The sequence below is a fragment of the Diadema setosum genome, chromosome 15 (assembly GCF_964275005.1).
Source record: "Diadema setosum chromosome 15, eeDiaSeto1, whole genome shotgun sequence".
Classification (NCBI taxonomy): Eukaryota; Metazoa; Echinodermata; class Echinoidea; order Diadematoida; family Diadematidae; genus Diadema; species Diadema setosum.
The window spans coordinates 14,576,588-14,602,890 of NC_092699.1; the positions used below are offsets into that span (position 1 = coordinate 14,576,588).

Sequence of the window (26,303 nt, forward strand, 5' to 3'; positions counted from 1 at the left end):
TTATGAACAGAGGTCTCCTTTTCCATACAAAGGAGCCTTGTGTTAATAAAGTGTCGCATTTTTCATCCCTAATTTGGTGATTTTGGGTGAATTTGGAAAGTGATCCTTTCAGTTTTCTTCTTTTTTTTTGGGGGGGGGGGTGGAGGGGAGGAGGATTACATTCCTCTGATTCTAAACAAAAGGCTTCATAATCTTGCAAAAGCAAGAGCCCTGGAGACAGACACTTTGGACTGTCTATTCCACAATTACTGATGGAAATGAAATAAGGGTGTTCCTTTGAGCATCGAAACATGAGGGTCTGGTTCCTCCGGTAGTTCTGATTTACCTATACAAATGAATTAATTTAAAAAAGAAAACCCTTTCATGATAAAAACAACAAATCTGTCAATATTCACTTTTATCTCGAAGTTTTTCCGATCTCACTACAAATTCAATTTGCACAGTACTCACACTTTCCAGCCATCACCCCTCACTCATTCAGAACCGCTACTCCCAATTTGCAGTCATTAGCCGCAGTGGACAAGAACCAAAGAATTCTTTCTATTTTTCTTTATCAATCTTCATGTTCTTTTGGAGAGGGGGAAGGGCATAAAAATGAGCGGGGCAACGACCTCTCCTCTATACCGCCACTGGCATGACTCCAAATTTACAACATGGGGTTAAATCTCTGTAATTTGTCTCATCGGAAGAGGTCTTTTAAAAAAAAAAAAAACATGAAACAATACAGCATAAAAAAACAAACACAACATATAAAGACTGGAAAATATTTCTCGATAACAAATATAGTTACTACTTTACATTTTACAGTCAAATAGAGATTTAGACATATGTACAAGCTCTCCGTAAATCAGATATGAGATCCCACCCGCGAAGCGCGCCCTTTGACCCCAGCTCGGCGGGAGCTCACCAGACCTCGCACTTATCCCTGGGGTTCATGTGCGACCCGACGGGGCAGTTGAACATCTCGGCAAACTCGTACGAATTTGATAACGTCCCTATCACCCTGTGATGGGGGGAGAGACAGGGGTGATGCGCAACCAGGTTTGGGGGTGGGGAGGAGGAGGGGATGGGAGAAGAAGGGGGTAAGAGAGAGAGAAGGGGGAAGAAAGCAATATAGCATGGAGAAAGAAGCAGTGAGAGTATGAAGAGGAAGAGGAAAAAAGGGAAGTATTGAAAGGTGAGAGAGTGTGAGAGACCAAAAAGAGATGAACGGTGGGGGGTAAGTTTGAGAGAAAAAAAAAGAGAGCAAGGTACAAGAGAAGAAAAGTAAAAGAAGAGAAGAGAGAGATGGAAATAGAAGAAAGGATACAGGGGAAGATAGAAGAGAGGAAAAGAAGTTTAGCAGAGGAATGTCAGAAACATAGGAGGAGTATAGGAAGGGGAGAGAGAGAGAATTGGAGGAGAGAGGAGAAGTGAGATATTGGGAGGAGAAATGGAAAGAAAGAAGTGGAAAAAAAAAAAGGTTAATCAAAACTTAACAAAACCTAACTCTTTGCTTGCCTACAAACAAATCTGAACTATATTTGTTCCTGAGCACGTAGTACAAGTATTTTTGTCCAATACATGATTTTATTCAAAAATAATACAATGAAAATTAGATGTAACATGCGCAACACAAACACACACAAAAACAAACAAACAAACACAGCATTAGTAACCATCAAACAAGCTGATGCAATATTATGGCTACCTTCAGAATATTGTGCAACAATACTCAAGCAGCAGTGTCACTCAATATACAATCATGATTACAATTACAAATCTCACAATTCTTCATATCATGGCGCAAAGATTTTAACATAGTACAGTGTACTGCATAGCTATGGAATGGTTAGCTATCATCCTTTACATAATTATTTGTGGGATTTGAAAAGAAGAAAATCAAGCCATTGTGGACAGTATGAACATATTGTAACAGAAGTGATTTTATCATGATTCAGACATTTCTTTTTCAGCATTCTCTGCTCTTTCTTCAATTCCTTTTGAATGCTAGTGCATTTCTTTCCATGATGAGGCATTCACTTTTAGTTTAATAACATTTGCTTGTCTAAAAATGTGTAAACATTTCAAAGACAACCTGCAATGCTTTAAAAATGATGTATTAGTAAAGTAATATTACAGCTATTTCCTTCAAATACTGTTTTTTCTTCTTTTTATTTTGAGAAGGGAAATTCATGAAAATAAATCAAGACCTATCATTCTACGAGTTAGCATGTTGAAATTCAGTAACAGACGGATGGTAACAAACAGGATGTACGCTCTTGTCTTTCAGGAGCGGCACCCACATATAGAAATTTGGAACATATGGGCCTCGTAAAATCTTTCACGGGACCAAAGAGCAAATAAACCTTCTTTTTCTAGAATGACTCAAATTGACTGTGACATTCCTAGATATCCTGCCATCAACCTATTCTGTCACGGATCGGAATGAAATGAAATGACAAATTTTTAGTGACTTTTTTTTTGCAATTATCTGCTTTCTATGAGAGTGCATTGACAAGAACGATACGTTCTCTAATATAAATATTTACCTTCACTAGTGAGTCGAATGCACTAAATTCACCTAATTGAACCAAAATAAATCCCCATCAAAATAGACCAAAAAAAAAAAAAAAAAATGGACGGTCTTGTTCTCCAACTCTGCTAACCTGACTCTCAAACTTCTCAAGGCAAAATTTTACAAGCACAGAGAGAACTTTCAACAACAAAAGGATACAATGATCTGATGTAGAAAAGTGCTTTTTATGTTTGCTTTTATTCAACTATACCATTAGAATGTTGAAGCTTCAGAAATAAAATTAAAAAAAATAGAGTGTTTACATGATAGTAAAGTTTATTATACAATCAAAATAATAAATACCAGCATGCGGATAAAGTAGTACAGAAACAACTTTACTAAAATATGCTTGAAATAAGACATGAGCTCTTGAGTTTTAATTGAAAAACAAAACAAAACAAAACACACAGTGACATGTTGCATCAATTGATTGATAAAAGATTATAAAATATCATCTCTTTACTACTGTCTAGACTTTGTAAAAAAAAACACAAACAAACAAACAAACAAAAATAGCTATCACTGTGCTGGCTTGGCAAAGGAGTCTGCTGTGCAGTGGTAGGCATGGTTCCAAACTTGATGAGAATCTTGATATTGTTGTTTTTACTAAGTGTAGATATGTCTGAACTCTCTAGTCAAAGAAAAAAAAAAAGACTCATCCCTACAGTGTGCCAAGTTGGCTTCTCTTTAATTTTTCTTTCTTCTTTTTTTTTAATTTTTATTTTTTGGGGTCCAGAACATCCTCAATCGCTTACAATATGAGAGAGCACTAGGTTTAACCAAGTACTTGGTCGGAGTTGAATTTCAGGGAGTTTTCCAAAACCACGAATGAGAATTTTAACTGGCACCCTTTCACTTGGTATATTCAAACAATATTTTATTTTTTCCTTTTGTTTCAAGAGGTATGTGAATGAGTTCAACGACACTTTACAGAAATCAATCTGGAAATCATTCCATGATGGTTGGCATGAAGTTTAAAATCATCCCCCTCCCCCCTCTCCCCCTCCTCCCTCCACAAACACACACACACACACACAATACTTGTTACACTTGAAAAAAAAAAGAAAAAAAAGGACTTCAAAGCCTCTTTTTTCTCAAAAGAAGCATCCCCTCATGTCTAATTTATCATTTTGTTGAGTTTGGAATATATAACACTTTTTCTATGTGATTTTTCCTACACTTTAAAAAGTTAGAGATGATTTCCTTTTTCAGAAATTCACATCAAATTTATTAAGATCATATGCATTAAATTTGTTATGCATTAAGGATGCAAATCCGTGTATGTTGTATAATCAGTCAAAATAATTTAGAGAGTTGTCATAGCATACAATTTGATCGGATGCTGTATTAAACTACCAGATCTAAAGTAGAAAATATTAGACTACATCATCACACAACTCCATGAGCAGTCCAAACAAGAATTGCTCAAATTTTGCGAGGTCAGCTCAGGTTGTTGAATGCACCTCTATCGTAATTTCATTTCCGCTTTAGTGGGTTGCATTTTGTTGTTGTTTTTTTAGCCCCAGAACTTGCTGACAAATATCAATAATCTATACTTCTTCCCCAATTCATTATGTGCTATTTAATAATGACACCTTCTTGCACGAGAGCCAGTACGAAAACATTTCCTCCATTTATCTGAGATCAGGATTGTATATTATTTAGAATATGAACCAGCCCCGCCAGCCATGGGGGGAATTTATTATTGTAATCATTTGTGAAACGGTGTGGTGTCAACTTCTGGCCCCTGGAGCTATCATCCTAAATACCTTAGAATTAAAACTTCTGTACACTGAAAATAGAAGAAGAAATATCAATATCAATTGCAGTCTGAAGTGAGATCTGACACTTGTGAGGTTGTATGGGCAAAGGTGGGGGGGATGTAATAAATTCTTGAGATGGTTGCTGGTTTCCCCTGAAAGTGTAAGCGTGGATGGACCAAAAAAAAAAAAAAAATGACTGAGAAATTTTGAGGAAAGTCGCTGATTTCAAGGAATATGCCAGTTTGGATGGGTGGAAAGAAAAAAAAAATATTTGTTATTGTGGTAAATTCTGCAGGCAATTGCTGTCTTCAACAGAAGATGTAAGTTTGGATGGGTTGAGAAAAATCAAATGAAAAATTTTGAAGATGGTTGTGACTTTCGATTGAAAATGAATCTTTTTGAGAAAAAAATCAAAAGTCTCCCTTCAGTGCATTTTCGAAGAGTTTTGTTGTTTTGTTGTTGTTGCTTTTCTTCTTCTTCTTCTTCTTCTTCTTCTTCTTCTTCTTCTTCTTCTTCTTCTTCTTCTTCTTCTTCTTCTTCTTCTTCACTCTATCCCTGCTGCATGTATGCCATAACCTGGCCAAATAAGCATACCAGAGTCATTCATGTATACCCCCTGAAAACAGCTAACTACAACAATGTCATGTAGTTTTCAACAACATCGTTATGAGCATTCTGCTAACAAGCTGACTGCAGCATTTTTGTAAAATCCTTCTTTAGTTGTTATAATAATGCAATCATGCCAACCGCAAATGCAGTCATTAAATACTGTTTGACTTACCAGCCATGCAGAGCCAGTTCATTTACATTTACCATTTACTGAATTCCCTGATTTGCATTTAACACCTCGATTATATTTCATGGAAATTGTAAACCACCCGTGATGTATTAAATGCAAAAAAAAAAAAAACAGAAGAAAATATCGAGGGCGGATATGTTTCCCCCTTTTTAAACACCTTGTATGTAAACACCACATTCACTATGTGAATAGCGTGCAAGAGTGATGTAAATAAATTACCATTTTGAAAAGTCAAAAAGTCTTCTTCTTCTTCTTCTTCTTTTTCTTCTTAGCCAATACCTTTGTTGAGAATGTCTAATTATTTTTTTTCTCCTATCAAACCAAGCTAACATCTTCAGTTGAAATCAGCAACCATCTGTTTTATTTGCAATTTTTTTTCAATATCACAAAAGTGAACTAAGTCAAGTATTAAGTAGTCATAACAGATGCCAAATTTCCGAGTGCATGCTGTTTCGGAACAACTCGGTGCAATCGTCATTGGATGTTTGATGATAGGTGTGTCCAGATAAAACAACAACAACAAAGAATTACTTGTTGCTCATCTACACCTACATTCCACTCTTAATGTGAATGCGTGTATGTGTGTGTGTGTGTGTGTGTGTGTGCGAGTCTTCACATCTAATCCATACCCACAAGGTGAACGTCCTACAACAGAGGGACCATGTAATGGCTACGATCAGACTGCCTACTTGTAATATTGTAAGTCACCGACCTCCAGATACTTTTGGTATCAAGTTTGTTTATTTTGTAAACGGTGGGGTATTCCATTTGCTCTCCATAATATTCTTGTGACCTCTTTTTTGTTTGTTTTCTGGCGTTTTTCTATATTTCAGTTGCTCCACACTAGCTCTAGGGTATGAATATTGCATTGTGGTTGCAAACAACAGCCTCCAGTGTATTATTTCCCTGTCATCTACATGACCTAAAATCACCAAACGACTGACCACTCTTTCTCACAGAGTAGCCACTTTCATAACAAATCCCCTGATTTCAAACAACAAATATGCGACCCAGCAAACAGATAAAGACAAGAACAAGATGAAACAAAACCAAACACAATAACGGAGCAGAGAAATTAGAATTGAATGACTCATATTCAAAGCATTTCACAACCTTCTTCATAGATTTACCTGTACAGCAGACGAAAGGCATTGCTTAGTTTTGGTTTCAGGTTTTAACTTTTTGTGAGATAATTAGGAATCACTCACACGAAATATTCAAGAGCAAATAATTCTATTAAAGAGGAATTAAAAGGAAATTTGATAAAAATCGGTTTTTGAAATGGCTGAGATATCAACAAAAAAAAGTACAACAAAGTGGTCCTAATAAAAGGTGGGTCCCACCTTTTATTAGGACCACTTTGTTTTACTTTGCTTTTGGACATCTTGGTAATTTCAAAACCAGTTTTCATCAAATCAACTTTTAATTTCTCTTAGAATTGCACGCTCTTTGATATTTCACATAAGTGGTCTCAGTAATCTTGCAAAATGTTAGAATCTGAATACCCATCTCAACCAAAACTCTACCATCCCTTTAAAGTGCAACTTAATTCACGTTCACGACATGTGATTCGTATAGAACCACTTTATTTTGTGTATGGTTTGTCAATCACTGTGATACTCAGCAGATCTACAGGTTTTCAAATCTTGACAGTTTTTCCTCTCTATTTTTCCTTTTTTTTTTCAAGGTAATACAATTTTTCAAGGGAATGAATGGTTTAACAAAAAAAATATGAATCAAAACTAAAATGTGGGTAGATATTAATTCACACAAAGTTGTGTTGTGTATCCTACTATGCAAGGTGAATGTACAGTATTATGTTCTGGGGGCTTTCATACTGCAAAGGTACTTAAAGGACAAGTTCACCTTCATTAAAGGTAGGGGATACCTTTTACAGACCTCCCAAAATGCAGCAAAACATTAAATATGAACCTCAGGGGACTTGTTTAGGCCACTGCTGAGAAATTTGGAAGTCAACAGTTATCTACAATTTGAATAATGCACAAAACTCAACTACTCAGTAGTTCTGTGTGTCAGCCACACTTACGCCTTTTTGTTGCAGTCTTCTTTATTTTTTATCTATAAACACAAATCTAAAAGTATAAGAGCTGATGTAATAACATATAGAGTGTGTGGCAAGAATGTATATAGAAATGTTTGTAAGTTTTGATGAACTTTCTTCACAAAATCTACATGATGGACACTCATGCAGTGCATGGGTCTGCAAGGGTAGCCTAGTAATGTACTGGAATTTACGGTGAGCCCCGAAAAAAATTCAATTCAAAATCTAACGGTCAATGAAAATGTATCAAATGTTACCTTCCACTTTCAATACTTCATGGGAGTTTCTAAAATGATACTCTCTTCAACATACCACTGTATCTATACAACTCTTCATTCAAGGCAGGCAAATGGGATTCCCTACCTTTAAGATAAGGATTAAGAGAATGCAGCAATATTAGTAGAACACATCAGTGAAAGTTTGAAGAAAATTGGACAATCGATGCAAAAGTTATGAATTTTTAAAATTTTTGTGTTGGAACCGCCGGATGAGGAGACTACTAAGGCTCGTGATGCCATATGAGTACAACAGTATAAAGAAAATGTAAAGAAAATTCAACATATTTTCTCTTTTTTCGCATAATAAAAGAGCACTTGACTTGCCTCTTTCTAAAGGCAATGGGAATAATATTACCCATAACATATGTCAGTAACGAGTCAAGGGAATGTGTACTTTTTTCAAAAGATGAAATTTTGTGAAATTCTCTTTATATTTTCCTTATATTGTTGTACGCATGTGACATCATACACTGCAGTAGTCTTCTCATCCAGCGGTGACTGCACAAAAACTTCAAAAATTCATAACTTTTGAATGGATTGCCCGATTTTCCTCAAACTTTCAGTGATGTGTTCTACTAATATTGCTGCATTCTCTCGATCATTATGTTTATGAAGGTGAACTTGTCCTTTAAGAGTGCTACCTACCGGTATTTGGGAGGTGTGTGTTCGTCCGTTAGGAGCTGCAGCTTCGCATCCTCAGGTGTTGATGTCGAGCACCAGACCTGAAAATGAACCAAATTGTGAAAGGGGATACCTTATTCATGGTGTGTTCTCTGCCTTTTTTTTTTACTTGCCAATTTTGCCAGTTGACTAATATTCATGAAATCAACAACTTTCACAAATATTGCCACCCATAAAACAAAATGCCCTATATGTCACCTCCAAGGTGGGAAAGCACATTTTTCTTTCTTTGTTTTTCTCAAAAAAAGACCATTTTCACAAAATCACCTGCTCTTCCAAACCTGGGTTTTAATTTCTCCTGCTCTAGCTGTGTGTCTCCCTTCTTGTAGCATGTATTTCATCTCACATAGACTCGTTGAAGACTACTCCCGAGTATACTCGGGCAGGTGTCTATGGGAAATGCGTGTTATAGCAAGATCGGCTCATCTACAATGGGTTAAAATTTAGCTTTCTCCCACCCAACTTGATTTGGCCATAATATGTTCAAAAATGAGGCTATGGTAGCATCAGGGAGCATATACATGTATATAAACCCTAGGGCTGTACACAGACCCTGGCTTCAAGGGACATATTATTGTGCACAGGCTTGTGCAATCAGAGGCTGCGGATTGCAAGGGGGTTCCAGGTAAGAGAATCTCCAGTGCAAGGGATGCTTTATGCAGGAGTCTGTGTTTACCCTGAAAAGAAATGAGGCTTTAGTTATTTCTCCTTTCGTCACTGCCGTATTTGAAAACAAATTTAAACTAATACATGGCACAACTTGTCAAACAAACAAAAAAAAGAAAAAAAAAGAAAACATGACAGGATGTAAAGAAAGGCACAAGAACAGAGAGGAGATGATGAAGAAGTGAAGGGAGGTGGAAGAAGAAGAATAAGGAGAAGACAAAAATAGCAAAGTGATAACAAAGGAGAGAATGATGGAGAAGGAGCAGAAATGATTCTCTAGATGAGGAGTGTACCCACCTGTGCGAAGCCGACAAAGAAGAGTTGTCTATGTGATAATCCCAGAGCAGGGAGCAACAATTCCTCTCCATGCTCTTCAATCCACTGAATATATGCCTGCAGAGAGAAATGGGAGAGAAATACAGTATATATACGTCAGAAGAGCAATATAAAACCAAATAGGGTCACTGATATGCATCACAAAGCAATATATACCAAAATATAAAAATCTATGTCAGAACAGGAATATATACCAAAATAGAAATACAATATACCACAAATATAAATTAAATGGAAAATAAATACAAGAGAAGTTGAAAAACAGAAGGAATTAATTAGTTTAAAAATGTAACCTACAATCAAGATATTCCAATAAAGTCGCAGAAATTCAATTAATTTTTGTTAAATTGGGATCTTTATAAACTCAGATTTGTTACAGGATCAAACTCCTTATATCCTGACCTACTGTACCTCTTGCTCAAACTTTGAAGTATTCAATGCAACCCTTTGCTACAAAAACATGCTAGAGTCACATAACATTCATTTTTGTTTTCTGATCATGACATTTTTTTTTAATTCATCAGCCTACCAAACTCTTCAATTACATGCAACTTGTTTGGAGAAGAACAGAGCAGTTACATTATGTAGTCAAATATTATGCAGGAGACTTAACATCCAACCACCGAAGGTCAATTTTACATATAACAGTAACATGCTTCATGGTGACTGAAATTGTTCACATTTCAAAATATTCTCAGGCTTTAGAATTCAAACAGGAGGCACGGAGTGGTTTATATATCAAACTTTCAAGCTTCTAACAAACATCATGTTATTTTTCAAAGAAATTACCTTATTTTGTGCAGTTTTACTAAGTTTGACATCAACAAACTTTATCAGGGTAATGTGCTGGCCAGTCACACAAGATATGAAATAATGAAAAAGCCTCAATTTTCTTTACAATTATGTTGATTTTTTTCCTCAGCAGATACATTGTATGTAACCTGCTCTCTGAATCCTTAAGAATATAAAAACATCTGCAGCAGATAGCTACAGAATTTATAAAAGTTGTGCAATAAATCTTATAAGAATTAGAAAAGAATTAATAATATCTATTTTTTTATCAAACTACACAAACAGGTACATTATGCCTACAATATAGATACACTTAGCTCTTGTGTGTGTGTGTGTGTGTGTGTGTGTGTGTGTGTTTTCCAAATCAGTTTGATGAGCATCAGGTATTGTACCAGAAAGATAGCCAGAAAGGATTTCACTTCACATCAGTACAGACTGAGGCAGGCCACACCTCTATGTTTTTTTCTTAGACTCACATGATACGCTGATTTTAATCCACCATTGTCGGCAATGTTTTCTCCCAACGTCCTTCTTCCGCTAACCTGCATAGTGAGAGAAATAGAGGAACATCATCATCACGACATAGCTCACTCAGCACAAGTGACTGTGTTAACTTTTCAGCAGTTTGAAAGGATTTGAAATGCATTGGGTTTGAAAGATGATCTGTTTCTGTCATCATTTCGGGAGTTCTTGTTTTACTGCTCTGACCAATTTTTTAAAATATACATTATTTTTGGCTCTCTAGAAATGTTATATATTCTACACAGCAATGGGGAAGTATATTGTTTGCTACATGCTAATGACAACAAAATGTAGAAACCAATAACATTTAAACATTGCAATACATAACAAACAAAAAAGCAGAGTGGCAAACCCTTTATGATTTAAAAAGGACTGAGGCAATTACAAACTTCAAACAGCAAAACAAAAAAGAACACATACACCCTGTATGTACAACACTCCATGATATTCTATAACAGGATACCCAGCACGCTCAATCACTGGTGTTAGACATAGTTAACATGTTATCGTGCTTACTAGCAACAAACATGAGTTTGCGCACTTAGCAAGCGTTCGCGCAATTTTAGCAAGAGATGGCTGGCCATGCATCATTTAGAATTTTTATGCATCAGTTTGTTACTGATGTATGGTTTTATCTGTGACAACCCAAAAAGAAAGGCATCAAGAATTAAACTTTACAAAGCAATTAAACAACAGATTTCTGGCAATATTTGCCACCATTCAATAAAATAAATGATGAATGTGTCTCTTTGTGCGTCAGAGGAATAGTGTGCATGTACGTAGTAACTATGGAATTATGCTTAAACTCACTCGGCTTCGCCTCCTGGATTAAGCATTTCATAGCCTACCTTATGCATATAACTTCTATTGATGCACTCAGACCTGTGCATCATTTGTATACATACTTAAACTTTGGTTGTTGGGGAGTATTAATCTCACATACAGACCCTTACCTTTGAACCTAGCACGTCGTAACTGGAATATTGTTCCACCATGCACTCAGTCTGTCGGTTGAATCTTTTGATCGTGTCGTTGTTCCACCACCGGTGCAGGTTGCCGTTTTTATCGTACTCTCTGCCGGCATCGTCAAATGCGTGCGTGATTTCGTGGCCCATCACAACGCCCATGCCTCCAAAATTAAGCGATCTTTGGTAGCAAGCAAGGGAGTATCAAAGATTGTGCATTCCCATTTCAAAAGGATCCTGTTGCACAGTTTATATTTTCTTTGTCAGCATCATAAACAAATCTCATGCTCTCAGGTACAAGCATTTTTGACTTACAGCATCTCAAAATTTCAAATTCAATCTTACAAATTTTGTCCAGTCACTTGTTGCTACCATCAACATCAAAATACAAAGATATTTCACACTTTTGCTCCCTTTCTACATTCTTTCACAACCTTACAACTACAAAATAATGACAAATATTATCTATGCATAATATCATTATCTCCATCCTAGTCAGGACTAGGTCCAAAAATATTGTGATATTTTTACAGAAGCTTGAGACTACGACAGCAGAGCTGTGTATAATGAGGACCTACTAGCAATGGTGATCATGCAAATATAATATGAAAAATATGTAGGCCTACAAATATGATATATCTTACTGTCCAAACAAAGAAACATGCATTATGAATACTTTGTGAATTTTCTCGGTTTGATTCATATTGTGTCCATCAGTCTATCATATACTAAGTGGAACATTGCATTTATGGCTCAAACTTACTTTGGATAATCTTTGTCATAGAATGGTGCTTGCAGAATTCCTGCCGGAAATACTGTTGGAGAAAAAAGAAGAGTAGAGTGAGACAATCTATTTTGATATCAAAGATGAATACAGACAAATTTTGGCTGACAAATGAAGGCATTAATTTTGCAATTGATCCTGTAATTGGTGTCAGATTTATCCCTCGCCCCCCCCCCAAAAAAAAAAAATAAATAAATAAATAATTAAATAAATAAAAAATAAAAAAAGAAGATGAGGAAGAAGAAGAAGAAGAAGAGAATAAGAAAAATAAGAATGAAATAAAGACCTTCAAAGTGGAGGACAGGATCTTCACTTTCCATATGGGCTTTTTTTTTTTTCTTGTACTTTCTTGCAACATCTTGAATACCAATAACCCATTGAGGACAAACTGATTTTGCTAAAACACGCATTTCCCATAGACACTTGCCCGAGGATATACTCGGGACTCGTCCTGAATGGGTTAATAGTATCAATATAGCTTGCACCTTTCACCTAGATCTCAGCCTATCTCATCAGTCATCTCCACATTTTATTACTGATTTTTACGCCCCCAGCTTCCAGTGCAGATATTTACTCGCAGTCAGCACAAGAGGGCGGTAAAGCCAATCATTCTCAAGGGTTCCTCTTGAGTTGTTCCCCTGCCTTTGTCAGCCCATCGGGTTAATGGGTGGACTTGTTACAGATTTTTTTGTTCCTTTTCTTTAAGATAGGGAGACATTTTATTGGCAGATGGAATGATGCACGGGAGAAGAGGTACAGTTTGTAAATACGGGAGAAATATCACCTAGACATGCAATGATGTATTAGAGGTAAACATACTTTGGATGAGTTATTTCAACTTGGGTAATACAGAATGATGGAGTGCATGGAAGGAACCCCCCCCCCCCCTACGATTAAAAGAAAAAAAAATCGAGTATTAACCCATTGAAGACTAGCCTCGAGTATTCTCAGGCAAGTGTCTATGAGAAATGCATGTTATAGCAAAATTAGCCCATCCTCAACAGGTTAAACAGCAATGACAAAACAAAGATGGTGTGTGAAAGACAGACACTAGAAAAAGAAAAATGGGAGCAGGTTGAAGTTGAAAAGACAGAAGAGCAGATCACAGAGAGAGTGATAGAATAAGAAAAGGGGGCAGCATGAGAAGGAGAAAGGGGAAGGGGAAGTGTAGGGTGGAAAGTAGGAAGGGTGGGGCTAGGGTCTTGGTGAATGAAAGGTCAACGAAAAGAAGAAACGACAAATCACAGTAGTCAAGATGATTACTGTAAAAGTGGCTATTTTTGCGAGACTAAATTTTTTGCGGTCGGCAGGGTAAGAAGAGTTTCTCATGTTTTTAATTGAGCATTGAGAATTAAGGGTTTCTGGGATGAACACTGTACTAGGACTTTCTATAGCTCAGTCGGTAGAGCACCGGTCTAGCAATCCGGAGGTCTCGGGTTCGACTCCCGATGGAATCCCATTTTCTTTGCTCACTTTTCTACTAATAATCTATATTCTTTCTGGTCAGTTTATTCTGTCTTCATTTGTTACAAACTCAAAAAGCTGCATCACTTCGGTGATCCCTCGCATTTATCCCCAAGTTGAATTATCCTTCGGGTTTATGCCAGGTTCAAGTGTGTGCGTGTGTGTCACACACAAACACACTGCTATAGCTTCTGACCACCCGAGCATTGAGAATTAAGGGTTTCTGGGACGAACACTGTACTAGGGCTTTCTATAGCTCAGTCGGTAGAGCACCGGTCTAGCAATCCGGAGGTCTCGGGTTCGACTCCCGATGGAATCCCATTTTCTTTGCTCACTTTTCCACTGACAATTTATATTCTTTCTGGTCAGTTTATTCTGTCTTTATATGTTTTTAATTCTGCGGAATCAAGCCATCAACTACTGGAACCTAAGGCAAGCAACAATATTTGTGTGCTCTTTATTTTCGCACTAGTTTCTGGTTGCGCAAAATGCGTGAAAATTTCAACACCACGAAAATATCCACTTTTATAGTATGATTTAACAGCAGTAGCAACATAGTCATGAATGGGCAAATTCATCATGACCAGCTAAACTGTGCAACCAACTGTCGTGGGAATGAAGATCAAGAACTAAACATGTATAGAACTACATTCTGGCGGGGCTAACCAAAAGAACCCTACTTTTTGATTAACCCTTTGAACACTAGTCCGAGTATACTCAGTCTGATGTCTATCAGAAGTGCATGTCATAGCGAAATAAATTCATCTTCAATGGGTTAGCATGTGGAGAAACAGACTGAGAAGGTAGGCGAATATATCATTGTAGTGATGACGATGATGGGGCTAGAGGAAAATGCAGCAAAACCACTGATCTCTGTAGTATCTCTGGATATCTCATTTGCCTATTCACATCGTACACACAATTGAAGCCACACAGTACGCCGCCATGTTACTACCCACACTCCTATGCAGACATGCAGAGATTGTCATCGAAGAAAACATGATATCACACGCTGTATATACACAAGCGTACGATGTATATGGGCAATATGCGTGGTGAGATGGCGGCACTGCGGTTTCAAAGCAATTTGGCCAATGAGATAATATCCGGGTATTTCCTACGGAGATCAATACGCAACACGCATCATATATACTTACCAATCTCGTTTTTCTGCGGGGCGTAGTAGGCGTTGACCTGCGGTGGCGTCATCTCCCACTGGCCCCTGTCCACCGTTCTCCTCAGCTGCTGCAGGTGTTTCTTGACCAGGAACTGCAAGACTCGGATGTTGTTCATAAAGTATTCACTGCTGTTGATTTCCAGCTGGGGAACAGCCATATGAAGAAGGACAAAAAGAAATGAAATGCTAAATTAGATAAATTGTTGTTGTCACATCCTACAAACAGGTCCAATATCACACACAAATATCATAAATTCAGTTCCCAATATCATGCACTTGTATATACCCTGTATAGATTACACTACACTGCATGTACATGTACATTGAACAACATGCACATTTGTACACCTAGAATTCTGAAAAAAAGGAGAAAAAAAAACCTTCCATAATAAATTATTTAAAAAAAAAAGTTTTACAATTCTTGTTAACCATATTCACATCAAGTATAAGTAACACTGTTACTGATTTTGTAAATTTCAGTCACCTCACAAAATTCACAAAAAAAAAAATATAAAAACAATGAAAAATATACTGCGCAGACAGAATTCTTGTTTAGGTACATGTATACTGCAAGTGTTTGGAAACATAGACGGAGAAATTTGCCATATCTGGTACGGTACGACATTTTATGACTGAATGATATTTCCAGGCCATTGGTCCATGTTATTCTGTGGTGTAGTGAGTTTGATTGTACAGTAAATCTACTTTCAAGGCTCAAAAAGCAAGACAAAATTTGTTTGAAGATACAGTACAACAAACCTCTCCAAACCATGTCTTTATCTTTTAAACCACTTCATTGCAACCTCAAAGATGTAATCAGAAATGAGATTCATTGCATTCCTTTCAGATTATATGGGGAAATGAACATCTAGTTAAAAGCAAATAAGATCAGCCTGGGTACAATAAAGTTGTGAAAATTAATTTTACTGTGTTGAGCTGTGTAAACTCAACAATGCCCCTCCTATGGAAAAGAGAAAATGAAAAAGTGAAAAAAAAAAAAAAATCTGTGCGGGTATCAACCTACCTCAGCATATGATGCATCCAGCTTCTCCGAGTCCAGGATGTAATCGGGAAAGCCGATGAGATCGATGATCGCGTTGGCCTGTCAAAACAATCAGAGAGGAGGGTTATGCCTGTATATCCACATGGTGGCCTTCTAGCCCCATAGCAACAGACCAAGATTGATCACAGAGTGCCGAAAGGGAGGTGGGGGAGGGGGAGAGGGGAAAGAAACAAAATTGCATGAAGTCATTGACACTTCCAATCTCTCTCGATGGGAAAATTGAAAGCGCCTGGGTCTTGAGCACCGACTCCTCGAAACTCCATTACGGCATCTGTTGTGATACCTTTTGACAGATGGATGGATAAATGGATGGACGGACAGATAGATTGATAAATGCATGATTCGATCAAAAAGGAAAGATAAATAGATAGATTGATTTATGGATGGATAAATGGATGAACAGATCAAGAGATAAACTGATATATAGGCGCATATATAGACATTGATTGAAAGATAGATTTATTGATAGGGAGATACATATTAAAACAAACGGAAAGACAGCTATAGGATAGATGGATAGATAGATAAATAGGTAGATAGACAGATGAATAGATAGATAAATTGATAGATGAATAGATAGATGGATGGATAAACTTGCAATCCCTAGTCAGGCTCAGAAAAATGAGTTACACCTATACCTCACACCTGCTGAGACGAAGCTCTGATTATGGATTCGAGGAACAGACACCTAACTTTAATACCGAGATCTCATTGAAATACGTATGGCACAATCACTCTTGCTGACAAATTCAACCAGTTTCCTAAAGAATCTTCATAACAAATACATAGACTCTGTACAGCATCCACAAGCTCATTATAAACAATACGTTAACAAAAGCAACAAAATCAAACATCAGTATTGGTCTCATTTCAGGCAGAATGGAATGAATATCAGATGAGTGAGTATTCTAAACCCAACTTCTGTCTTATTTCAATTGACTTGTAGCTATCAAACTGTTCCCGGCGGGTAAAATATAAGACCACAAATATCCCATCTACTTTGCTGGGGGTGGGTTCTTTGTTTTTCAAACAATCTGTAGAGTTTATATAAATATCACAAGAAATGATGAAGAGTTTTATACAGTATATGGGAGTGTGCTACAAAAAGAATTAAGAATCTACAGGTCAAAACTGTGGGTACGTTCTGTAGGTTCCTTCATATACTCTCATGTGCAAGATGTTACAATTTATTCTTATAGTGATGGTCCTTATTAACAAATACATACACACAAACAAACAGAAAAACACACGCACATGCACACATGCACAATCATATTGCAGAACTACATTGTACTTCCGCTGTAGATCTTTCATATTCCAGTTTAGCTTGAAGACGAATCTGCATCAGGGATTAACTCAGCAAAGGTTCAAGGTTGAGCCTATTAAACTCAAATGTCACAAGCAGCTGGGCTTAAACACATCGATGGCTTTACCAGCACTGACGATAATTAGAATTAAACAGTCGGGGGACATCACTTGAGTGGAAGTAGGCCACAACAACAGATTGGTCTAAATACCTGCCCCACAAGCCCCAGTGTAGTCTAACGATGAAGTCTTGTAATTCTTATGGTGCTCATGCACTTAACCAGAACTTGGTAAGTTTTATATTTTATTAATATTCAAATAATTCCCTCCAATACCAGACTGCAAGACAATCTAAGGCAACCAACTGAAGTGGTACAATGAGGGGTCCAAACTTAACTCACTGAGGACGAGTCCCAAGTATACTCGGGCAAGTGTCTATGGGAAATGCATGTAGTAGCAAAATCAGCCCATCTTCAACAGGTTAAGACCACTGTCAGTGGTAACACAAGAACCAATGAGATACAATGTAGCTGCAAAGACGAAAGAAGACAAAGATGAAGAAGAACAAGAACAAGAAGAACAAGCACAAGAACAAGAACAAGAAGGGAAAAAGGGGGAAAAAAAAGAAGATTGAAGTAGTAGGAGTAGTAGTACTAGGAGCACTTCTGGGAGATTCTTCATTCCGATTGGTTGATGCATTTTCAAAGTTACCTCAATAGGAGTATGAGGCTCTGCTCTAGACACTTCCAAAATTATTTTCTTCCTTTCTTTTTTTTTTCTCTCTCTCTCTCTTTTATTGACAGGAGGACGGGGAGGGGTATGGGTAGGGGGCAAGAAAGAGCCTCTTGTTTAAAATAGCGAATAGTTGACTAGTAATTACTTCGGCAGGCACACACATTTGCCTCAGCATTGGATTGTGTGGGAAAGGGCTTTGACCAAGAAGAGACAGATGCCTTTTGAAGGTCAGTTCTCTGTGCTTGCTTGAGATAACCAACCCCTCCACCCCCCCCCCCAAAAAAAAAAAATCCTTAAAACACACAAAAAACAAAAACAAACGAACAGAAAGAGTTAAAAAGATGCTCGTGCTTACTATTGAGATAGACCACGGATAGGGAAAAAAAATGAATGGTTAGTGACTGAATGACTGTTGATGTCTATGAATCTACTGGAACACTCATATTTCAAAGCATTTCATAATGATGGATGTACAAATTCTAAGCTATTCTCTATACCTGTATTCAATACTTCTTCAAGAAACACATCAAAATTATATGAATACATGAACAAAATCAACCTGCAACGAGGTTCATCCATGAAATGCATGCAATCATTTCCACAGTATTTTTTTTTCAGCGTTGTGAACATTACGACATATTTTCTTGCCATAAACAAAGCTGAAGCAGACCAGCTGTATTAACTAAATTGTGCAATGCCCTGTCGATGAATGCAAATTCCCAGGCAAGAAATTTGAGAATGTGGACGAGAAAGGGGTTAATGGCATTCTGCACAATTATGCACTACTATGACTCCAGCATCTTGCACACCATGACTGAGAGCTTTGTCGATGTACACTCCAAAGAACATCGTCTCCACTCTAATGGAGGAGGAGGAGAGAGAAGATGGAGATGAAGATGGAAATGAAGATGAAGATGAAGATGATGATGATGATGATGATGATGATGATGATGATGATGATGATGATGCTGGTGGTGATGGTGGTGGTGGTGGTGGTAGTGATGGTTAACCCATTGCGTGCCTCATTTATTTCTTGTCCATTTATTTGTGTATGAAATTTGTGCACATGAGACTCACTGGCAAAGGAAGGGTTAAGGGTGATGAGAAAGAGACCGGTCTTACCTTCTGTTTAGCAGCTACCCTCGTCTCCTCGTCCATCCAGGGGAGGTCGGGAAGATTCCTCTTGAACGCCCCTTTCACCTCGTCCACCATCTCGTTTGCCTGGTTTCCGGAGACGAGAGAGAGAGAGAGGGAGAGAGAAATGGGAACATGCGTTAGAAGCTCTCAGCCACCGGTCTTTACGAGCAGCAAAGCAGTCTTTTATTGAGCAGTTCTTTGTGACCCAGCAGATAGAATCACAAACTCTCAATCATGAGGTCCTTGGTTCAAGTCTGATGGCAGCAGCAGATTTGATCTTTGGCAAAGTACATGTGGTTTATCCTCATCGCCTTAATAGTCCTTCAGAGGGTTTTAAAGTTGAGTGTCCTCTGGTTATTGGCTCATAAGCACTTAATTGCTTTCGTACTGGCCTAATAAATGAAACTCAAATACACACACACACATACACACACATACAGACATGTCACATGTCACATAACATTAGGTACACAGGTATATTGCAATGAGCTTCTTTTGTATGTTCCCTTCATTTCAGTATGCTGCATGCTTCTGTCAGCCTACTTTTCATAAAACATTTGCTCTTCGTTTCCATTCCCTCCCCTGAAGAATGATGGCATCCAAAACTTAAGCATCAACTAAACTGCAAGACTGAGAGATAAAATTCTCATTCATGCAAAAGATACATGTTAAAATTACATGTATGTTTGACTGGCAGTTGTAATCTCACCTGGCATATACCTGAGCTGTACAAGTTCCAGGTATGTCCATAAAGGTCTAAACAAAAACAAAAAAGGCGTAAGACCAGAACTGGGGCTCTTCATTCTTTTGTAAACAGCCAGTTCAACCTACAGTCAACAGGTGGCATCATCTTCATACAGGCAATGAACTCTAGGCACCCTGAACGCAATGTTAATTCATACCTTGGCTTTACTGTGGCCCTCGAAGGCATGTTTGACGAACAGCGCCCCCAGGGCAAACCCGATGCTGGCGTCCGTGTCGGAGACGCAGAACCGCCACTTGGCCGAGACGTCCCTCTTCCCGGACAGCACGCGGTCAAAGTCATGCTCTGCCTGCCGGAATTCGGCGCTCAGGAGGTTCAGGAGGGAGGTGACCAGTCTCCAGATCATGTAGTTGTGGACAATACTAGAGGATGGAGAAAGTGGAAGGAGTAGGAGGAGAAGGAGGATGGAGGGAAGGAAGAGGAAGGAGGAAGAGGAAGGAAAAGGAGGTGAAAGGAGGGGAAGAGGAGAAGAAGGAAGAGAAAAGAAAACATAAAGGAGAAGGAGGAGTAGTAGGAGGAGGGAGCGGAAGAAGAGGAAGAAGAGAAGGAAGAGGGAAGAAAAAAGGAGGAAGAAGAAGAATGAGGAGGGAAGGAAGAGAAAGGATGAAGGAGGAAAAGAGGGAGGAAGAGGAAGGAAGAAGGAGGAAGGAGGGAGTGGACAGATGATGGAGGAGGTAGGAAGAGGAGGAGGAGAAGGAGGGAGTTGGAGGGAGGAGGAATAGGAGGAAGAAGGAAGGGACAGGGAGGCGTACAGGAGGAGGTGGAGTATGAGGAAGAGGAGGGGAAGGAGGAGAAAGAGGAGGCACAAGAAGGAGGGGAAAGGAGGAAGAAGAGGAGGAAGGAAGTAGGAGGAAGGGAGAGGAGGATGAAGAAAAGTGAAAAAGTTGAGGAGGAAGAGGAAGAGGAGGAAGAAGGTTTACAAATGCTAAGGTTAACAATAAAGAAAAGGACTTTTAGGAAGAGCAACTTTGACATCATCAAGACTACCCTGGATAAACTATGACTGTATGACATAACATTCTTGTATTATCACATTATTATCAATATACACTGTAGTCATCAATATGATCATCATCCTCATCATCATCATTTAAATTTGCTTACTCCTATTAAAGATAATGTAAAGGAAAATGTCACATCAATTCCTTATCATCATTTTGTAACTTAGTTACTTTTTGTCAAGGTTTTTCTTACGATCTTAAGTACGCAGTATTTCAGGTGAAAATCATAGAGTAAGGCCAAAAATTATCAATGATTAATTCACACACGAAGAGTGCAATCACACACTCTTATTCACAGTGCTGTATGCACGGAAATTTGAATTCTATTTCTGTGTATCTATGACAATGTAAGGAAGTTGGTGTTGTAATCCTTCATACCTTCTGTTCCGTTTTTTTTTTTTTTTTTTCCAAGGGTGGCAGGGGACACAGACTATCAGTACTCAAACTGTTGACTAGCTTGAGAGGGTTCTTTAAGAATCCACACAAATCAATAACATCCATCAAATATTTCTAGCATGGCAATACACGGCATTTAAGTCCTCTGACAGCAAGATTGCCCACTTACATGGGATCCGATGACAGTATTAAGTCCGACATATCCTGGAGGAACTGCGGAGCATAAACGACAATCGGCTCGTCTTTCGTGATAAGGACATCCGTGCCATTGAAGAGGTACTGGAGATAACCTAACCAGTCCAGCTGTTGAGATATTAAGGGAAGTCACGAAGTAAGAGGGTCTTCATGATAAACGTCTTCTGGATGTTTTAGCAACACATGTTCATTTACTAAAGAGCTGACCAAAAAAAAAAACAAGTCTGATATTTTTCATCCACTGACAACAGTTATAACATCTCCTGATCTTACAATTGTCTATTACAAATTTTCAAACTATCACTGTTTTATGATAATGATAATGATATTGAGTTTTTATAAAGCGCATTTCAGACTTGTCAAGAATTTCAATGCACTTTACAGACTATTATCATCCCATTCACTGGATATATCATTTCCAACCAGCACTGACTGTGCTCACTCTCCACTCCCTGGGGAGCATTCCAGCCTGTCCCCATCTTACAGGCACTCTCATGCCGATCAGCCAACTTACACATTCTCATCCTACTGGGTACCTACTTCTGGGTGGAGAGCAACAGTATGAACACTTGCTAAAGAGAAAATATGTCAGGCCTCGTTGGGCTTGAACCCACAAACACATGCCACGCATATGTGATTCAGAAACAAGCGCTCTTACCCACTCGACCCACAGCACATCTATCATCACTTTTCAACTTTCTGAAAGCAGTGACATTTGTATTCAACTTAAAACACAGCCTCATTTCAACTACAGACAATGCAATGACAATACAGTGTACAGACATTAAGTGATGGATAATACTCATGTACAATTGTCAAGGATTGCTGTGGTGCTGTATGCTTTCTGCCAAACATCATCGTAGGATGGACCTTGTGAGATTTTCACTGCAGGTGGAACTGGTAGGGTTCATTAAATTTGCACAAATTCAGAATAGAATGACTGCAAAAAAGTGTCAGGATCACTCATTAATCAAGTAACTTGAATGTTTTTGAATATTCTGCAAATACAATATTAAAGCAATGGTATTTTAACAAAATGCATGGTAGGGCTTACATGACAAGGTTTCAAGTTCTCACTCTCCCTCATGATAAAAAAATACAAGAAATAGATGATATAAATTATTATAATGAGATGCACACAAACCACAGATTTGTAGCTCCTTGGACTTGATGGGTCAAACATGCATAGAAATCATGTTGCTATGGTTATATTCATGACTCTCATACATCCATCCCACTACATCCCACATCGGCACCACCCAGGACATTGCAAGATGTGGTCTTCTTTACGAGCTCTCTGTGGTTCATTTAGAGTTCATCGGCAGATGTGTAGTCATTGGTCGTCAAACAGCATGAGGCAAATGACTTTCTCCGACCAACCGAACCTTCCCCTCCCCTTATAACAGTTGGCAATGATTGAAATGAACCTACTATGTATCTTTATATTCTTCATTTGATTTTATTTGTTTATTTGTGTTCTAATTTGCATTCTTTTCTAACGAATGTCTCTTGATCGGCATGAAGATGGAAGATGATACTTCTACAGCTTTAACTTTTTTTTTCCCCGGCAAAAGTCACAGATTGTGTAATGTTAGCCACCCCTCCCATTCCCATCCTGCCCCCTCCCCCTTGGATTTTTTTTTTTTTCTTCCATGATTTGTCTGATATCTCGTCTGTAATAGAATTGAATGTGCCAATTTAAGCACAGCCTACCATATGTGACTCCTGACTAAAAGTCCATAGAAAGTAGGCCAAAATGAAATTCCCCTTCTCTGTGAAGTTTAAATGAGTAAGTTTTGAGCTTTGAAATGATACACAACTTTTTTTCTTTTTTTTTTTAGATTGGATCATCCTAATCCACTCAAAAAATGACTGAAATAAAAGGAGTCAGGAGGTGCAGTTTCATGGAAAAGGGAGAAAAGGAGATTTAGAAATTAAGGTTTTAATACTCAGGCGTGCTGTGCAGAGGTATTAGTGAATATATAGGGGCCTACTGGGTCTCTACGTAATCCGTGTGAAAGCAGCGCCTGCCAGGAAGAAAAAAAAAAATGCCAATATCTCAAATTTGATTTTGTTGAAAGCCACCAAATTTTGACAGTAGGTAGAGGAAAGATTTCTCTCCCAGGTCAGACAAACACAAACAGTTTGAGTTGGTCAACCCAAATTACACATTTTGGTCCATTACAGAGAATTCTAATATGCAACTTTTTGTGGGTTTTTTAGCTGGATGATCATATCATTATGCTTGGCAAATTAGATGCAGTTTCCGACTCTCTTTCCATTTCTCCAGTTCTGGTTGGACTGCTTCAAGTGCCTACTAGCTCAATCCAACCTAGAATAGAAGGTTTCACTCCTCAGTCCATAAATGTCACAGCATCGGCCATGAAATGCCTGCAAAATGCTTATCACATTAGTGTAGCCTCTGCAAAAAGCCAAAATGGCCTGGTTATTACTATTAATGTCCCCCCACACACCACCATGACGTTGCCTTACGAATGAGGGCTACTACCGTAGTAAAGAGGAGTGATATGGCGATGCATTAAAAGTGAACGGGTCACTTTCGTTACACTACGCAGTGAAGAAGGCGTCTCAGTCGAGGCACCTGCAAAGCTGCCTGGCAAATTAGGTTTACGAGGGCACAAAGCTACGAGCACAGTATGACACCTCACTACGGGGGTGTGAAACACTTCATAAAGAATGACAATCTTCAACAAGCCCGGCACGCATACATCTTCCTTTATTTGTATCCATCTCGATCCCCTTACAGCGGTGCTGAGTGACCTTGACATTTTGCACAAGACATCACACACTCAATATTCTCTCTCTCTCTCTCTCTCTTCCTTTGTTTTTCTTTTTAACCCCCAGTTAAGCACAGAAAGTGGGACAATTTTGCCGACACAATTTGGCGCGTGCCCGCCGCAGCGAAAGAGGGGAGAAGTGAGATGCTACGAAAAAGGCATCGAGATAAAAAGGCCAGAGGACCTATTAGCGAGAGCAAACCACCCAGCCGTGACTGCAGGTGGAGGCGGGGTGCCAATGATATAACACCGAGACTGTGTCTGTCATGTCGCCGTTGTTTATTTTCATGTGCAAATGGACGGACTCTTTTTAAAACTCTACTCTCTTTTTTAGTGCAAACTGAAGTCCACACATTTTGCATTTGTTGCTTTTTAATGTTTCTATATTCCTCACAGAACGAAGTAAAAGCTTTTCAACTCACCGCTGGCATGAGGGTCTGGAGTTCCTCTATTGTCTTGAGGTGATACAGCATTTCTGGATCACTATCATCCGGACTGTCATCTCTGACTGAAATCTACAGATATCAATTAAATGACACCAAAGCTGATCATTCCAATAATTTCAATGAACAATGAAAACAGTCATGATAAAAGTAACAACAACAACAATGATTTTAATGTTCAGAATAATGACACTGAAATTACTGACAGCAATTTTAAAAGATTTAATGACAATGATTATTGATGATGATAACAAAAAATTATTAAAGATATAATGACAATGACGCACGCAATGTTAGTTATAGAAATTTTAATGATACAAAATACTACTTACAATGCAATGAATGAAAAAGAATGAAGTGCTTTGTTGAGGCATTGCTAAAATCTCAACATCATAATCACCAACATAATTTCCACAACACCTTGGCAACCACAACCACACCCACTACAACAACAAAAAATCAATACCATTACCATCACTGCTGTCACCATCTCCCACTTCGACTGCCGTATCACCATAGTTACCACCTCAATTGCCTTATCAGAGAGACACTTCACCAGATGTCCGGAATCCACGCCGTCACATTTTCTTTCAAATGTCAACCATAACCACCACTCTCATCCCAAATACCACCGCCATTATCATCTCAAACATCGCTGTCTGCATCATCACAAATATTCGTCGAGTACTTGTAAGAGAAGAGGCTAGAGCTAGCATTCTGAAGATTTGCTCACGTTTGCAATCATCTGTCCGAACTCCAGGACGGCTTTCATCTGCCCCGTAGCCTCGTCCTCGTCTGCACCCATCAGAGTTGCGACTTTCACCATGTACTTAATGTACGCTGAGAGTACCTAGAAAACAATGCAAAATATGAAATAATCGTGCTGCTGCTACTACTTGACAGAAGTACACAATGTGTATATGAGACTGAGTTCACAATACCTTGCTAAACATCTCGGTCCATCCAGGCATCATACAGTGCAGATGTGCTGCTTTTCTGCTCTTAAAGTTCACCATGCAAGATGCAGAATCTGTTCTTAAAGGCGCTGTAGAGACCTTCGCTATTGACTCCTCTTTAGCGCTTACGTTATGACCCATTTCCCCAAGTCCGAAGAAGTCCGATCCACTGTAGTCAGTGGTCCGATCACAGTTCGGCTCATGATTCGGTTGAGGGGGATGACAGCTTTAGCAAACTTCTTTTGTGATGTCATAATAAGAAGCACATATGCACGCACCCTGGCATTACTACAGACTGCGTGATGCTCAGAGAAGACAACGAAGGCAACATTACCTAGCAACACTACGCGCTTTACTGTTGATGACAGCTCAACTTCAGCAATCTTCGTATCAATGCTAACGGTGATCGGCAGTATCATCAACAGCGCCCTCTACACTACTGGGACTATGCGATGGTATCAATTTTGGTTGAGATGGGGCTTCAGGTTTCCATCTTTTCTGTGAGAGAATGAGAACCCTCTCATGAAATATTACAGAGTATACAATTCTAAGAGGGGGTCAAAGTTTATTTAATGAAAATTGGTTTTGAAATGGCCGAGACATCCAAAAACAAAGAGGTCCTGATAAAGAGTGGGACCCGCCTTTCATTAGGACCACTTTTTGTT

At 38.5% G+C, this 26,303-nt stretch overlaps 1 protein-coding gene across 1 annotated transcript in view; it reads right to left on the reverse strand.

Annotated features, from left to right (window-relative positions):
- Positions 1-353: 353 nt before the first annotated feature.
- The window catches only part of LOC140239357 (endothelin-converting enzyme homolog), an 88,486-nt gene continuing 62,536 nt past the window's right edge, over positions 354-26,303 (reverse strand). The window contains exons 7-19 of the mRNA XM_072319232.1: positions 25,416-25,532; positions 24,662-24,754; positions 21,416-21,549; positions 19,989-20,211; positions 19,072-19,170; positions 15,871-15,948; positions 14,827-14,989; positions 12,185-12,236; positions 11,410-11,602; positions 10,411-10,476; positions 9,104-9,199; positions 8,105-8,181; positions 354-1,003 (exon numbers count right to left, since the gene is read on the reverse strand). Of these exons, the coding sequence (XP_072175333.1) occupies positions 904-1,003; positions 8,105-8,181; positions 9,104-9,199; positions 10,411-10,476; positions 11,410-11,602; positions 12,185-12,236; positions 14,827-14,989; positions 15,871-15,948; positions 19,072-19,170; positions 19,989-20,211; positions 21,416-21,549; positions 24,662-24,754; positions 25,416-25,532 (1,491 nt within the window). The 3' untranslated portion in view covers positions 354-903. The remainder of the gene's footprint in view (positions 1,004-8,104; positions 8,182-9,103; positions 9,200-10,410; positions 10,477-11,409; positions 11,603-12,184; positions 12,237-14,826; positions 14,990-15,870; positions 15,949-19,071; positions 19,171-19,988; positions 20,212-21,415; positions 21,550-24,661; positions 24,755-25,415; positions 25,533-26,303) is intronic.